At 58.7% G+C, this 16977-nt stretch overlaps 1 protein-coding gene across 1 annotated transcript in view; it reads right to left on the reverse strand.

Moving 5' to 3' along the window:
* Positions 1 to 16977, reverse strand: part of TTYH2 (tweety family member 2) — a 38096-nt gene that overhangs the window by 3363 nt on the left and 17756 nt on the right. The window contains exons 5-13 of the mRNA XM_047080556.1: positions 13173 to 13268; positions 12531 to 12603; positions 7996 to 8065; positions 7686 to 7741; positions 7299 to 7391; positions 6913 to 7005; positions 4992 to 5134; positions 4122 to 4307; positions 3533 to 3611 (exon numbers count right to left, since the gene is read on the reverse strand). Of these exons, the coding sequence (XP_046936512.1) occupies positions 3533 to 3611; positions 4122 to 4307; positions 4992 to 5134; positions 6913 to 7005; positions 7299 to 7391; positions 7686 to 7741; positions 7996 to 8065; positions 12531 to 12603; positions 13173 to 13268 (889 nt within the window). The remainder of the gene's footprint in view (positions 1 to 3532; positions 3612 to 4121; positions 4308 to 4991; positions 5135 to 6912; positions 7006 to 7298; positions 7392 to 7685; positions 7742 to 7995; positions 8066 to 12530; positions 12604 to 13172; positions 13269 to 16977) is intronic.

Raw genomic sequence — 16977 nt, forward strand, 5'->3', positions numbered from 1 at the left:
TCCTCTGTCCCCCTCTCTCTTCCCCGCTCCCCTGCTCTCTCTCTCTCAAAAATAAACATTAAAAACAAAAACGAAACAAAAAACAGGCTGGGCCCAGGACCCTGTGTTGCAACATGTCCCCCGGGAGATTCTGATGCACACTCGAGTCTGAGCATCTCCCCCTCGAAGCACTGGTTCCCGAACTTCCTTGATGATAAGGATCACCTGGCTGCTCGATGCACTTGGAACTTCCCAGGTGCCTTCCCTGGACAGTCTGCGTCAGTGAGTCTGGACTGAAGTCCTGGGATCGGTATTTTTCACAATTGCCTGGGTCACTTGTGTCCGTCAAATCGAGGACACGGTGCCTGAGAGGGAAGCAGGGATTCCTGGAAGGTGGAGCCTGGGGAAAGGACATTTCCAGCCAACGGAACAGGCTGTACCTTCGGCCTGTCCTGCTTGCTATCACCCCGGGTGGTGAAATCCCCATCTGTCCCAGAGCTGGAGCTGGCAGAGGGAGGGGTGCATCTATACGTCAAACTCGCCATTAGCCGAGTGCTGATGAATATTTAGAGCAGGCGCAGGGGGAGGGCAGGGAGTGGCAGCTGCGAGGTCTATGGGGGTGCACGTCCACACACGCTGGGGGTTCCTAGGTCGGCAGCACCTGTAGATGCCTCCTCGTGCCCCTTGCCACTTGCACGGCAGGAGGTGGGGGTCGAGCTGGGTGGGCTGGGTAGCCAACTCGGCCAAAGCTCTAAGAGGCCCCTAAGCAGGTCTTAATTCTAGGGAGGAAGGTGAATTCTGTCCTTGAGCCTTGCAAATAAAGTCAGCCCTTGATTATCTCTGCTAGAGGCAGGGAGAGTGGCCCGGATCTTTCAAAACAGAAGGTAATCCCCAAATCATTTTTATTTGGCATCACAGCGCACGGACTAATTCCTCATTCCCAGCAGCAGATCGCCCCTAATTATGTTTCGCTGAGATTACAATTAATATCAATCTGTATTCCTGGGTCTATAGCAGCTGGTAGGAGGAAAAGGAACCCAGGAGGCTTCTGGGTAGAGAAAGCCAGGTTGAGATTTATTTATTTATTTATTTTTTTAAATTTTTTTTTTTTCAACGTTTATTTATTTTTGGGACAGAGAGAGACAGAGCATGAACGGGGGAGGGGCAGAGAGAGAGGGAGACACAGAATCGGAAACAGGCTCCAGGCTCTGAGCCATCAGCCCAGAGCCCGACGCGGGGCTCGAACTCACGGACCGCAAGATCGTGACCTGGCTGAAGTCGGACGCTTAACCGACTGCGCCACCCAGGCGCCCCGCCAGGTTGAGATTTAAATGGTGCCTACTCTGAATGCTGGCTTCCACTAGCCCGCGGTCCCTCCCTGAGGACCCCAGAAGCGAGAGCTAGGCCTGCGTCTAGGGCTGTGCCTAAAAGGACGGCAGGTGAGGTGCTCTGGGCAAAAATAGCAAGGTGGGGCCGTGGGCGGGGTTTCTCAATGTCCCAAAAGTGGACATTTGGGGCCGGGTCATTCTCTGCTGGGCTGAGCAGCATCCCTGGCCTTTGCCCACTAGGTGGCGGTAGCACCTGCTCCCCTCCCCCACCACCCCCAAGTTGTGACAACCCCAAATGCCTCCTGACAGGCCAGATGTCCCCTGGGGGCAGAACTGCCCCAGGGTGAGCCGCTCAAAGCTATGGTTCAAGTGCCACCTGCTGCACAGGACTCCCTCGGATCCCACACAGCAGCAGGGACAGGTCCCACCTCCAGGTCCCAAAGCACTTGTTACAAGAGCCGCGTTTTTGAGCCCTTCCCGCTGCAGGTTATGCACTTCCTGAAGACCCGGCTGGGTCCCCACCTCTCCCCCGCCGCGCCCCCCCCCCCCCAGAACAGCACTGTGGTTTCCACCGCAAGCACCACCTGTGTTTGGGGCTGACTCGCTGGATATGCGCGTGTGTGAGCACCAGGGCCCGGGCGCGTGTCATTGGCCCCATGTCCTTGGGTCCCCAGCAGCAGCCGCTCTAGTTTACAGGCTGGATGGCCCCTACCAAACCCCCTGAATTAAAATGCCTTGTCCAGGGGCGCCTGGGTGGCTCCGTCAGTTGAGCATCCGACATCGGCTCGGGTCATGATCTCACGGTTTGTGAGTTCGAGCCCCGGGTCGGGCTCCCTGCTGTCAGCGTGGAGCCTGCTTGGGGGATCGTCTGTCCCCCACTCTCTCTGCCCCTCCTCCGCCTTGCACACGCTTTCTCTCTCTCTCTCAAAAAATAAACATTAAAAAAATAAGTAAATGCCCTCTCCAGCCAAGTGGAGGCAAGGGGCACTTTAACGGACACCGGGCTCAAGAACTGTGCTGCAACCCCACCCATCACAGACTTCCGGCCTTGCTTTCCACTCGCCACCCCGGCCCCCCATCTCTTACAGATGCCGCAGCTTGTGGAGAAGGTGGCGGCGGGAGGGAGCGGGCGGGACGGTGGAGAGTAGGGGTGGAGTGAGTGGCACCCTCTTAGAGCATCTACGCACCACACAGACGCGCGTTTACAGTGACTGAGTCCTCCAACGCCCGCCACCACCGTGGGGTGTGTGCTATTATCATGCCCATTCTACGGGTGGGGAAACTGAGGCACATAGAGGCGAAGTGCCTGTCTAAGGCCACAGAGGTCAGAAGCAGTGAGCTGGTGTGAACCCGGGCATCTGGCACAGGAGTCTGTGTCCTTGGATTCCACGGTCTACTGGCTCTACTCGAAGCGATCTGTCTCAGCCAGGATTCCTGCGGCCCCCACACTTCTCTGGGAGAGGACAGAGCCTTTTCTTTCCAATATGCACCCCCTCGTGCCACAGGCTCCTTTCCCGATGCTGAGTCTCGGTCCCTTGGCTGGAAGCGGGCGTGGGCCAGAGGCCCAGGCCCCACTCAGGTACCAGCTGAGCGGGGTTAAGGAAAGCTGGTGTCCCAGACATTGCACCGCGGGGCTCCACCCCGCCGCCCACGGTGAAAGGCTAAACACCATCGGAGAGCAGAACAATTTCCTTGGAGCAGATAGGGACGCTCTCTCTTACATTATTTCGTTCAGCAAACGTATCACTGCAAATTATTTCTCTGTCCCTTTGAGATGCATATAAACCTTTTTAAGGGCTAAACCAGGCTCTTGCCAGCTTTGCAATCCATTCTTAAGGGCCTGGGAGCCACCTCTTTGGAAGGTAACCATCAAGGACTGCCCCCATCTCCGTGGCAATGAGCGACGCCGAGGGCCACCCTAACTGGCATCCATTCGGGATGGACTAGTGTGACAGAGGCGCTGTGCGGTCCTCTTGCCTGGGGACAAGCGTGCACGGGGGTGAGGCTGTCTGGCTACATGGGGGTGAGCTTTCCGTCTTTGCAATGTCTTTAGCAGATTGCCTGCGATGTGCATGGCAGTCCGGGTTTAATGCTTACTTAGTAACAAAAGTGTTTCACTTTTTCTACCTTCAGGGAGGGGATTCACCAGGTTGAGGGGAGGTCTTATCTGTCATCACTTCCCCAACAAGGGCCTAGCTCTGACTTGGCCCGGGAGCCCAGGTTACCGTGGGAGGAGGGGAGCCTCTTCCGATGAGCGGAACGTTCTCGTAGCGTGGGTTACCGCCGAAGAGCATGGCCTGGTTCCTGCGGGCCGAGAGGACAGCTCAGGACGGGGAGGCGCGGGGGTGGGGGTGGGGGCACTTGGATTTCTCCAGGAGGGGCCCGCGGGTGCGCATGTGCAAGCACGGGGTGGAAATGGACCTGGGGGAACTGTGGGCAGGAATATAAGGGAAAGAGCCCTCAGAGAGGCCCAGGGGAGAAGCCGCGGGTGGGGCACCAGGGGCCAGGAGCAGCGTGGCCCGGAGAAAGGCAGCTTCTGGGCCCTGCGGTCTGCCCTGAGGGCAAGGCTTGGCATCTACAGGGGTGCACATGTACTGGGGTGCCTAGATGGCCCTCGGGGGCCTTCCCACCAGGCACCCTCTGGCTGCAGCCGGGGGACCACGGCTGGCCTTGGATGCCTTCCTCCCAACCCGGTTCTCTGGTACCCAAATGTGCTCCAGATCCAGCTCCCCTAGGGCTGGGGCGGGGGGAGGGGTGGCGGTGCTGCCCCAGCCGCGACGTGTCGAGACATGTACAGGGGGAGCCCTGCCGTACATGTATTCCGAGACCGGGGCGTTGGAGATGGTCTGTGCTGGGGGCTGCAGGCTGGTCTGGCTGCCCAGGCCGCTGCTGTAGCTGCAGAAGCTTCGAAGCTGCCCCCGAGGGGGGTTGTGAGCGGCGATGCGTCGGGCCTGGGGGTTGAAAGGGTCGTCACCGTCGATGTCATCATAGTCTCTGTCCCTAGAACGACATACAGGACACGGCCGGCCGTGAGGGCCTGGACTCGGAGGCAGCGGGGTCCCGGCCGGCTTCCCAGGCTTCGCTCCCAGGACCCTCTCTCGCCACATGCGTGTGTCTCCCTCAGGTTCCCGAAACACACGGTCTTCAGGCCTGCCTCACACAGATCACTCCACCTGTTCCCAGCTTCACATCCACCTCCTCCAGGCAGCCCGCCATGCTGACCCCGTCACACTGACCCTCCCTGCCCTGCTTCCTTTTGTCCAATCTGCCCACAGGCACTGAAACACCTCATCTCTATCTGCTTCGTGAAAATGTAGGTGCCCCACTACCGGGGCTATAATCTACCCTTCTGGGTATTTTGGAAGCGCCCCTCCAGCACCCAGAGCCCTCATGATCTCACGTCACAAAGCCCTTCAGAGGAAGAGAGGACGAGGAAGGGGCGCCAGGTGGGGGTATGACACTGTCACCATGCTCTCGGCTCCGCTCCTGCCCCGGGCCCTTGGAACCTCCTTTTGGGGGTCTGTCTGGACTCTCAGGGAAGCTTCTGCAGAAATCCAGCCAGCCTGTTGGGGCTGAATGCCCGGAACCCCTGCGGCCTTCGTTCGGCCCAGGTTATCGGCTCTGGGCTCAGTCACAGAGCAGAGCCTCCCGCGGGCTCCCCCAGGAAGCCCCCTGGCAGCCCACCTGGTGGTAAAGTGCTTCCAGGCCCGCGGCCCCGCGCAGATCATGGTGGAAAAGGCCAGGGCGGCCAGGAGGGAGAAGAGGCCGAGGTAGAGCAAGCCCTCGATGCCGTCGTAGCAGATGCCAGCAAGGGCGTCCAGGTAGTCCTGGAGGAGGAGGGACACGTTGCTGGAAGGCGGGTCAGGGCACGCCTGGGGTCTGAGCCCACTTCTGGTGGCCCCTCTCCCCAAGCCTCGGCCGGGGATCGTCTCTATCCCGGGCGCTTTTTGTACAGCCACTAAGGGTCCACGCTCTGGAGCCCGACAGAAGGGCTTTTGGGGTTCACTCCATAAGCGTCTGCTGACCGCCTACTGGGTGCTAGGCACGCGAGGGTCGGAGTCGGCTCTGAGCAAGACAGACACGGCTGCAGGGCGGGAGAGCCAGAAGACAGGAGACATTTACGCTAAGACCAGCATGGCCAGAAGGAGTGGATTGTGCCTTGAGCAGATGGGGGAAGGGGGCACGGGTGACATGTTCGGGAAAGAGGAAAAAGGGCCAGAAGGAGACGGGATGGGGCGGGGGGGGGGGGGGCGCCAGTTCCCGCTAGGCCTTGCAGGCAAGTGAGGAGCTTGCTTTTTATCAGTAGGTGACGAGATGCGAGAGAAGGGACGCGACCCAACTTGCTTTTTACAAAGACCACTGTGGTTGCTGTGTGTGAAAGGTCATGGAAGGTCAGGGGGTGAGAAAAGGCTGGAGACCAGTTAGCAGGCCACGGCTGTCACCCAGGGGAGCAGGGCGGTGCTTGGGTCGTGGCAGAAGTGGGGAGGGGGAGAGAAGTGGACGGGTGCAAACCCATACTTGAGTCTAGATGCTAGGATTTGCTGAGGGATTGGATGTGGGTGGTGCAAAGGGAGAGAGGGTACGTGCCAATGTCCAAACCCAAGCCCTTGACCTAACAGCCTGGACCCTTCAGTGAGCCACTTTACAAATACACACGCATATAGGGGTGCCTGGGGAGCTCAGTCGGTTAAGCGTCCGACTTCGGCTCAGGTCATGATCTCACAGTTCGTGGGTTCCGGTCCCACGTCGCGCTCTGTGCTGACGGCTCGGAGCCTGGAGCCCGCTTCGGATTCTGTGTCTCCCTCTCTCTCTGCCCCTCCCTGCTCGCACTCTGTCCCTCTGGCTCTCTCAAAAGTACATAAACATTTTTAAAAAAGATATCCATATATAAATATCTATCTGTCCGCACATGCACAGTTTCCTTTTCTATAAGACTGCCCACGAAATAACACGTATTTGACAAATTTTTTTTTTTTTTTTTTTTTTTGAGACAGAGAGAGACAGAGCATGAACGGGGGAGGGTCAGAGAGAGGGAGACACAGAATCCGAAACAGGCTCCAGGCTCTGAGCTGTCAGCACAGAGCCCGACGCGGGGCTCAAACTCACGGACCGCGAGATCGTGACCTGAGCCGAAGTCGGCCGCTTAACCGACTGAGCCACCCAGGCGCCCCCGTATTTGACAATGTTAACCGTGACAACTGAATGGCTTATGGGTACAGACTGTACGGAACAAGGGTGCGCAGAATCAAGGGCTCACTACATGGAGCTGTGATCGTTATAGGACTCTCCGTGCTAAATCCATATGGAATGTGAGAAGTGTCCACACACCCTGGCTTAGTGCTTGGGGGGAGGGGAGCTCACCGCCCCCCCCCCCCCCCCCCAGAGCGTTCCCTGCATTTGGAGCTGTGTGATATGCCAAGTTCTTGGAGAGGCAACCCTGGAAATGAGCAAAGAATGTTCACTTGCAGCCGGGGAGATGGACGGTTGACCAGATGGCCAGGGAGTCTGGCCGATGGAGAGTCTCTACGGGCTGCTCTCTGGGAGAACGTGGCCGGCAGGGGTGCCCCCATCTTGCTTGCCACCCAGGGCCCCCCCCCCCAAGCACCTTGTGCAGCCCTCGGCAATCCAGCATGGCTGTCAGCTGGTGAAGGCCGGACTCCGACGAGTTCAACAGGAGCTGGATTCCGAGCAGGTCTTTCTGAAGCAGGAAGAGGCAAACACACAGACAGGCAGAGAGACGGAGAATGAGCAGTGGGGGAGGGCTTGTGGATAAAACCTCAGAGAGCGGCGTGTGCAAAGAGGCCTTTAGAACCAGAGGGAGGAGGGGGACTAGACCGCTGGGGAGGGGAGCGCTCTCCACAGCCTGGCTCTGCAAAGCCATGGGGTCCAGGAGGGGTGAGGTAGAGCGGGGAGGAGGGGAGAAGGGTTGTCGGGGTCCAGCTGGGGCTCCCCCTGTTCCGGCACGGATCCCGGGGGAGGCAGCCGCCTTACCTCCGCCGTGGGGAAGAGGGGCACGGCAAACTGTAGCAGACCAGCCACCTGTATCTGCATGGTGGTGAGCGAGCGCTGGAAGATGGTCAGTGCCTGGCCAGGAGAGACCGCAGCCCTGCCGTGAGACTTCCCTTCCCAGGCGCTGTTCCCCGGCAGTCCTGCCCCCTAGCGTCCCTGATCCCGGCCCTTCCCCTCATCCCTCAGGTTTCGCGGGAGCAGCACGGTCCCCTGGCTTCCTGCTACTCAAGGCGTGGTCCTCGGATAAGTGGCATCGGCCTCGCAATGAAGCCAAAAGCACACAGCCACCTACATCTTACTGGTCGGTGTTGGGGCTTGGGGTCAAGGGGGGGCGGTAGGCAGGGCGAGGACGGGGCTGGGTGGGCATACCTGTTGGAAGGGGCTGCTTACGCTCTGACTGCAATATAGGTAGTAACGGGTCACCTCTGCAAGGCAAAGGCGTCGGCGTCAGGCAGGAGCTCACAGGTGACCGGACCGTCATCCATCCTCAGTGGCCAAGCCAACCCCCAAACCCCCAAAGGAGGGCGCTTCTATGAAATGGCCCAGAGGTCCAGCTGGACCTGAGGTTGGGGGGTGGGGAAGGGTAGGGGACTACAGGGCCGAAAGGTACGGTTCGCCGTAGGCCTGGTCTGAGTATTTAGAGCCACTCTTGACAACACAGGGCCCGAGGGGGGGTTACCTGTGCGGATGTGGTCCTCTGTGATGTTCAGGATGAAGGTGTCGGGAGCTGAGCAGAAGTCACTGGTGCCCTGAGCCAGAGAGAGATGGGAGGGTGGAGGAAAGTTACGACACCGGGGTCCCGGCTGGAGTCAGGCACCCTCGGCCCCAGCCGCTCGGACCCCTCCGCTCAGTCCTGGGTGGAAAGCAACAGGCAGGAGCCAACTTCCCTGGGCCTGAAGCCTGGCTCTGTCCCTTCCTAGCTCGGTAAGTCTGGACAAGTGACTTACTCTTTCTGTGTCTCAGCTGCCTCGTCAATAACACGGAGAGAAAAATGCTATGCACCTTAAGAATTAATCTATGTAAAACACCCCGGGTGTTTAATGACCCTGGCTTGGTCGTTAAGCGTCTGACTTGGCCCAGGCCGTGCAGCGTTGGTAGCATAGTGGTGAGCATAGCTGCGTTCCATTAAGCATCTGACTTTGGCCCGGGGCCACGACGTCACAGTTCGTGAGTTCGAGCCCCGCTTCGGGTGAGCCCCACTTGCTCTCTCTCTGCCTCCCTCTTGCTCTCTCTCTGCCCCTCATCCACTTGCACCCTCTCTCTCAAAAAATTAAAATCGATCCATCAATCCAACACCCAGAAAAGTGACTGGCGGACAGCCAGCACTTGGCATTGTTACTGCTCTTTATTTCTCAGTGCCTGGGATGGACCCGAGGGGTCCGTGAACCTGCAAGACGTGTGATGGGGAGTTCCTGCACCACGGCCATTGCTGACCTCTGTTGTAGTTTTGCCTTGCTGTTACTAAGCCCCACATGCTTTCGGGGTGTCAATCTACGAAGCGTCCCCCGGACTCTCTTCCTAAAGGATTCTGTTGGCATCGGATCCACCTCTGAGCCTTTGGGTGCGGGTTCTGCTCAGGATAAGATGTGAAGGGGGGGGACGGAGAGTTAGACTACGGGGCTCCAGGCTCTGCCACTGACGAACCCGAGGGCCTGGGCCCCCCAGCATGGCCCGGAGAGGTGACCGCTAAGGGCCCACGGACTGTTGGGGGCCGGCCGGGGGCCCTGGGAGAGGGAGCGGCCAGGATGGCATCCTCTGAGCCAGGCCTTTCCCAGGTCCAGCCTGGGGGTACGGTGGAGCATTGGGTAAAGGAGGCCTCCCCTCTTATAGAGCAGTCAGAGTAAGCTCTGGTCCTCCAACCTGTTCTAGGGGCTCCCCGGCTCCAGGGAGTGCTCCCCGAGCAGGGACCCATCCCCACGGCCCCCGCACTGCTGGTGCCCTGCCCTCCTTCAGGAGCAGCTGCAAGCTGGGGCTTCTTCGTTCATTCATTCACAGAGTCGATAACTACTTATAAAGCACCTATCAGATGCCCTGTGCTGCTAACACTAGGCATGAGTATAGTGGCCAACTGCATCGTGGTATTTACAGGCTTTGGGTAGGGGTTGGGAAATAAGGTGCCCCTTTACGTTTTTTTTTCTTAATGTTTATTCATTTTTGAGAGAGACAGAGCACAAGCAGGGGAAAGAGAGAGAGACGGAGACACAGGATCTGAAGCAGCCTCCAGACTCTCAGCTGTCAGCAGAGAGCCCGACGCCGGGCTCGAACCCACGAACCGTAAGATCATGATGTGAGCCGAAGTCCGACGTTCAACGGACTAAGCCCCCCAGGCGCTTCTAGATGCCCCTTTAGATACGGAGCTTCCACAAGGACACATCTGTACATGCCCACGTGCTCATGTGCCCACACACAGCCACGTGCTCAGGACCCTGGGAGAATTACTCTATATGCAAATCACTAATACGTATCAATCGGACTGATTTATTACTACCAATCAGAGCCACAGCACCAGCAGGCCAGGGGGCACCCCTCCCCGGTCACTGGAGTGGCAAAGAGGGAGGAGCCAGACCTGAGTGGGGGATGGGAGGCCTTGGGAAAGAGAGAGTGAGGCTGCCATCTTGGCCTGGGTCACCTCTGCCCCGTGCAAAAATATGGGATCCAAAGGGGGACAGGAGGCCCCCTCCCAGCCCACTCAGGCCTGCCTGCTCTTCAGACCCGAGTGAGGATTCAACTTTCCTGTCCAAGGAGACAAAGGCCCACACGTGCGTTATTCACACAGTGGGGATGGGGTGGGGGGAGGCAGGGGGCACTGGGCACGGGTGGGGACTGAGCACCGGAGAAGCCCAGTGTCCAGCCCCGTTGAGGCAGCTCTGGAGAGCACAGGTGACGGTCTGAAGGAGTCCCCCGGTGCCCCTCGCCTGATGACACAAATGCACAGCAAAGCAACGGTGGCTACTGCTTACTGAACATTTCCTGTACCCCCCCCCCCCCCCCCGCCGCCGGGGGTTAACAGCCCTTCTCCTCCTCTGGAGCGAGTGCTATCCCTTCTCCCCATTCCACACTCGAGGAAGCTGAGGTCTGGGGAGCTTCAGTAACTTTCCCAGGGGTCCTGTTGGGAAGGGGTGAGGGGGGGCCGGCCTCCCCCGGGGTGGCGGGATTGGCAGGGAGTGTTCTGCTCAGCGGCCCGCTGGCGTCACCCAAAGCCCAGAGCTCAGTTCCCCCAAATTCTACTCTGAGCAGGTTCTCGGGGGGTGGGGGTGGGCGTGGGCAGAGCTCCTTCCTGAGGGAGGTCCTCTCTCGGGGACAGGGAAGGGACGGGGAGGGAGGCGCTCGGCGGGGTCTGTCCTCGGCCCCACTGGCTCAGAGAAAGGCGGCCTCCCGGGGCAGGGCAGCGGGACCACACAAAGGCTCCCACAACAGCCTGCCTCCCTCGCATCACCCTGCTTCCCATTACCATGCAGCAGGGCCCACAGCCCGCTCAAAGGCGCATTCAGCTCCCTCACAGCACTCCCTCACACAGGCCTGACTCAACAATTGGGGAAATGGCCTTTCTCACCAGAACTGGCAGCCCAGGGCGCCCAGCTGGGGGATTAAACCGCCTCTGGTCTCCCCGAACACTGAAGCCCAGTGCCAGGGAGAAGCCCCCGCTGGGAGGGAGCTGTCCCCCAAAGGGCAGCTCATGGCGGCAAGATGGAAGCTTCCGCTGCTTCCAGAAGGCAGAGGCTGCCCAAGGGGCAGCATGGGCCCCCGGAAAGCCTGCCTTCTGCAGTCTCCCCGTGCTTACAGTTGTCCCTGGAGGAGAGGCTGTCGGCCAGGCAGCTGTGCATGTGGCTCGGGCCAACAGCCACTCCCCTGCACTATGTACCCGCTCAGCTCCTGAGGACATCAGAATGCTCTGGAGCAGGACCTGGGCCCTCCTATCCTGCCCTTCCCTGCATCTGGAGGGGACCCGGCCCTCGGGACATAGGCTCCCATCTGCTTTTTCTCTCTCATGCCCAAAGTGGACACTGCACGGTGGGGGCAGGGAACAAAACAGGAGACACGCACCTCCTCTCCCTTCCGGACAAGCTCTGCCAGAAGTTGCTATGAGCTAAGCAGCACCAGGGGCCGTTCATACTGTGGGCATCACGGCGGCGAAATGCCCAAAGCCAGAACGACTAGCCGGCCCCCAAGTCCCTGGGCAAGGCGTGAGTCTGGGGAGAGCGCCCTTGACCATTCTTTTATCCCCAGGTAGCTAGGGCAGTACAGACGCAGGTCAGGGCCTTAGTTTGTGGCCCCTGAATCAGGCAGGGATTCCCTGAAATCCCCCCGTCAATCCTGCCTGCCCCTCCCAACTCTCACACTTACACACACACACACACACACACACACACACACACACACACACAGAGAGCAATGCACCTCCATGGCATCCGTTCACACGAGGTCACAGTGATCTGCCTACAAGTCTTTCTTCTGCAGGCTGAGACCATGTCAAGAGCAAACATCATGTCCTCCTGGTCTCTGCATCCCTGGGCACCTGGCACGAGATGCCACAGAGCCAGGAAGTCGGTGAACGAATGATTCATGCGACAGCTTAAATTGAGCGTTAGGTGTGTTTAAAGACCAAGCATACCTACACAGGAAGCTTCCCCTACCTTGTGTGTTTCTTTTTAGACGTTTTCAGGCACCGCATCCAGAAACATACACCATTGTGTTTTAGGCTGTGTGTGCGAGTTCAAGGCAACGGGCCGGAAGGCAGGCTAAATGCCACATTCCACATTCCCGATGCCCAGGGAAGCTGGCCAAGCAGTGTGCTTCTGAGGCCGGAGGCTTCTCCAGCCTGAGGTTGAGATCCCGCCCATCCCCACCAGACCCGGTTAGTTCTTCACACCCAGAGAGGTCGCCTGGCCATCCCAGCTTGGCCTTACTAGCAGCGGCTGGGATGCTGGAATGGGCCAGTGGGGCGGGAAAGGGATCAGGCATCTTATCTTGGTTCTGCCCCTAAAGGCCTCATGACCTTGGGTGAGCCTCTTCCTTTCTCTGGGCCTCCGTCCCCCCGGGAAGGGCAAGGGGGCCGGTGAGGACGATCCAAGCTCACTCAGTTCAGGGATTCTGGGTCAGGGACAGAGAGCAGAAGCTGGCCCCGCCCTGGGGGCTCTGGGCACGACACATCAACATGCCACCAGACAGACGGTCCTGGTCGGACCACCCACCTCCCCCCAACCCCGAACTCACCACTGCTGCAGCCGTGTCGGCTGCCAAGGACGTCCAGCTGAGGAGCAGAGCCAGCACCCCGCAGCACAGCATCCTGGGAGAGGCACAGGCACAGGCTGGCGGGCGGGAACACTGAGGGCTGTCACCCCACCAACCTCCAGTGCCCTTCCTCCTCGCCCCCATCCTGTCGGCCCTGAAACTCTTGCAGTGGCCTCTAATACCAGCCCGCTGACTGCTGGGAGAGAGGCATGGAGGCCGGACCCCTGGGCCGAACAGGGGACCCCTAAGCCCCCCCACCCCCGACAAATTGCCCCTGGCCAGCAGCAGAGTACGAGCCGTGAGGACACAAGCTACGAGGAGGTGTTGGTTAGAGACGGCAGAGGCTCTAAGGCTTGGGCCGCATTCCTTCAGCTGTTCAGCAGACAGACCCAGGGACGGAGGGGGCCCAGGGAGGAAAGCCCAGTCCTCACTCCGTGTCCAGATGGTAAGTCAGTGGCTGCTGTCTCCCTCGACTGGGGGCTGAGGAGGGGTCGGAAGGTGGCTTCAGGTTCTTGCTCCCCACCACACCCTCCGAGGCCGGCCAGGCCCCCATCTCTCTCAGACGGTGGCACCGTCACCCCTGATGCTTGCCCGGCTCTCTGGCCCACAGACGGGGATACTCACGAGGCCAAGAGTCCCCTGGAGCGCCTGGCCAGTCCCAGGCAGGCGACGAGGCAGATGAGCAGGTCCAGGATGAAGAGGAGGAGGTAGGAAAGCCATCTGGGTGGACGGGTTGGGACGGTCAGGGGGAGGTACCACCCCACCAGGGTCACCCCACCTGGTGCCTAATGGAGAAGCCTGCACGGCAACCCCGAGGCCCCCCCCTCCCACAAATTGCCCCGGGCCAGCGGCAGAGCACGAGGCTGTGCCCCCTACCCTGGATAGGAAGCACCAGTGTGCGCAGCAGATGGGCTTTTCAGGGGCTCCCGGGGCTGCACCCCCCAATTCTCCCTGGACAAAGGGGCCACCCTCCCCCGCCCAGGCCGAGGATCTAAACCAGCACTGACAGCCAGAACTTTCTGCAGTGATGGACACGTTCAATCTCTGCACTGCCCACTGTATCTGCCCCTGCCCACGCATGCCTCCGGGGAACTCGAGATATGGTTTGGGCAGTGGAGGAGACTCATCTCTAACCTTAGCTGCTTTTGATTAAATTATATCCCAGCGAGAGGCCCCTCGCTGGACAAGGCAGGTCGCCATGGTCTCCCTGCAGCCCCCCAGCAGGCACGTCTTTGGACCCCGGTTCCTGCTGCTTCGAGAACTCTCACCAGTGTCAGATCACAGCTAACATTTATGTCCACAGATCTAAGAAAGCCGCTAAGATGCTGCTTCTGTGATGAGGGCTCAGCCTGGCTTCCCATCGTCCCGGCGGCCTGGGATGCACCACTTAGCACAGTTAGGTTCATGTAAGCAATATTTGTGCCATACCCTGGGTTTAGTGCCAGGGGTGCCTGAGGCGGGGGGCTCATTTCTAGACCACCAGGGAACTTAGCAGGGGGCAAGGGAGCCCCAGGCCGGGTCATCCCAGGGCACCCCTCACTCCTCAGGCCTTTTGCTCTCACCCAGGGCTGCACTGATGGGGACAGGCAGTCACACACCATTTGGGAGACCCTGACAAGCTGCCTCCCTCCTTTAAGACTCAGTTTCCAAACCTTTACTGCTGGAACCTTTGTCTCTCAGGGCTGGATGAAAAATTAAATGCTCACTAGGGGCGCCTGGGGCGCTCAGTCGGTTGAGCGTCCAACTTCGGCTCAGGTCATGATCTCACAGTTCGTGGGTTCAAGCCCCGCCTCGGGCTCTGTGCTGATGGCTCAGAGCCTGCAGCCTGTTTCAGATTCTGTGTCTCCCTCTCTCTCTGCCCCTCCCCTGCTCACACTGTCTCTCTCTCTCTCTCTAAAATAAATAAAACATTAAAAAAAATTTAAATGCTCACTAAATGCAAAGGTTAATAAGGCATGTCATTGAGGGATTTCAAAGTCCCCGTTTTCCTGCTTCTCCAAAGCATGGGCTGAGGAATCCAGAGCGTCCAAAGTCCAAAGGCACTGATCCAATCCTAAGCAGAGCCCCCTAGCTCCTTTCGCTTCCAAACAGGATCCCAAGGGGGTCCTTACAACCGAGCGCCAGCCTCACCTAGCAACTGAGGGACAGACAGAAGGGGCTTCTCCAAGCCCCTGCAGCGGGAACACTTTTGATCATTATTTCTCTTGATGCAACAGGCAGATAAACTCATGGACCCCCTCCTCTCCAGCAATGATTTGCTGCTTCACCAGCACCGTCAGGAGGCTGAGAACCCATGTGAAGCGTAGGTGGGAGCGGACGGAGCTGGAAGAAAGTGACAGTGGCTTCCAGAGGGAGGAGAGAGCATGCTGAGGCCACCAGGCAGCCAAGGGCGTTTCTTCCCGCCTCTGGGAGTGGAGGCTGAGTGCCGAGAAAGGGGGCTAATCAAGACCCCTGACTCCCTGCACAGAGATGTACTGCAGCCTCCGGGTCTCCCAGGACTGGAGCTGGGGTTTTGGAGCAAGTGCAGGGCCCTCCCTCCACCAACGAGCCAGTTTCCTGAGAGTCAGGACAGGAAGGAATCTCAGGAACGTCACGTGTGAGGACCCCATTCTGCAGATTGGAAAGCAGACAGAGGCCCGCAGGAGGAGAGCCTGGCCCAGGAATTCTGGACTCTCCACATCTGTGAGTCTCCCCGCAAGAGACATGGCCAGGCACCTCTCAACATCCTGGTTTCATGTTTCAGTCCTAAAGGTTTCTTATTACCTCTCTCTCTGCTCTGCACATCAGCGGAAATCAGGTTAGGATTGCCTCTGTCACCCTCCATGATCGTGTTTCAATGTGTTTTCTCTGTATCCGCACCTCGTGTTGTAAGGAATTCCTGGAAATAGCTCTGTGGGGCGGATGTGTTTTCCCAGAGGAGCCCAGCGGTGATCCGGGATGTGTTTCTAACCAAGAACTTGGCTCTGGAAGGAGCTACCCGGGCCCTTACTCCCAGAGCTCTCCCGGACCCGGCCTCCGCTGATGCCTTGGTCACACCCCTTATAAGCCTCTCGAAGAGACTTGGCTTTTTATGGTCTCCGATACTTGGCCAGGCTGTGGCTACAAGTGCTAAAAAATATTTGCTTAGCTGGATGGCTGTGCTTTAGAACCATCTGGAAAGAGAAGATGGGGAGTCTGTTCAGAGGAGAACGCTGGTTAGGTTGAGGAATACATCCTCTGTTCCAGGGAAGTTGAGGCAAGGGAAGAAATGGGCAAAGAGCAGGTGAAGGAAGGGACAGAACACGATGGTTTCCAGGGGCCATGCACGGGTGCTAACCTTGGACTAGGCCTTTTTCACCTCAGCCTGAGCAAGGGGGCTGGGGATCGGGGGTTAGAGGGGACCCTTCGGTCACCCACACCGATGATGATAAGCTTCATCATCATCTTTTCTCCCTTTTTAATGAAATCGTCTTAAAAAGAAGCCTCTTTTGATAGGTAAACTCTGACTTATTTCATCTTTGTCGTTGCCGAATGCCCACACGAGGCCCTTGGGTGTACAAGGTCCTGTTCCACATCCACTCACAGAGATTGGCGGGGTCAAAGTGGACACCCGCTTTCCACCTGCCCCCGAACCCTCCTGACCAAGGTTCCAAACGTTCGGACAATGAATGGCCCTTAGGTCACGGGACTAATCGGATGCCGCTGTTTTAGGTCACGGGTCGCAGCCAAGGCCTTAAGAGTCGGGAGGTTTCTGTGGCTTGGGAGAATGGCAGTTTTGGATGTGAGGAAAAAAAAAAAAATCGGTGGGAAGCTGGATCCGTGATATCCTGGGGATGCAGGGGCTGGATGGGCTGCAGGGATGAGTGGCGAGCGCCAGCGGGGGCTGGGGACTTCGTGCGTTTCCGTTGACACGGTCTGGCTTTATCCTACCCCAGGGGAAGGGAGAGCCCTGGACTGGAGATTCCGCCAGAAGCATATCCTCTGTGTTCTTACTAGTCAGTCCGGGGTGGGACTTTCTCATAAAGGAGAAATGAATCCAGAAAACCGGTGTAAATTGTGCAACGGGGCGGCGGGTAAAGGCTCTGACCTAATGCCTTGAGGGGGAACCAACACATTTGGGGGGGGTGTGGATCCCAAGAGCTGCTGTTTGCTCTTCAGGACTCATTTATTCATTTCGACCCAGGGCCTCCCTCCGTGCAAGGTGCTGGGCCCCGGCGGCACGGCGAGGCGCACTTTGTGAGTGGAAGACTCGGGCGGGGAGCTACCCAACGCCAAGACTGCCGCCTCCTTCCTTGGCTCTCCCCAGAGTGACCTTCACTAGATGCTGCATGTAGAGGGAGGCAGCCGGTCCCTGGTCAGCTGGCCTGTGTCCAGTGCCTTCACCCGGGATGGGGTCTGGGAGGCAGGGGAGACACAGACGGACGCCCCAAGCTTAGATGACGTAGGTATG

Source organism: Lynx rufus, unplaced genomic scaffold (assembly GCF_022079265.1).
Source record: "Lynx rufus isolate CCGP_SWC_20201006 ecotype Redwood Valley unplaced genomic scaffold, mLynRuf1.p SCAF_18, whole genome shotgun sequence".
Classification (NCBI taxonomy): domain Eukaryota; kingdom Metazoa; phylum Chordata; class Mammalia; order Carnivora; family Felidae; genus Lynx; species Lynx rufus.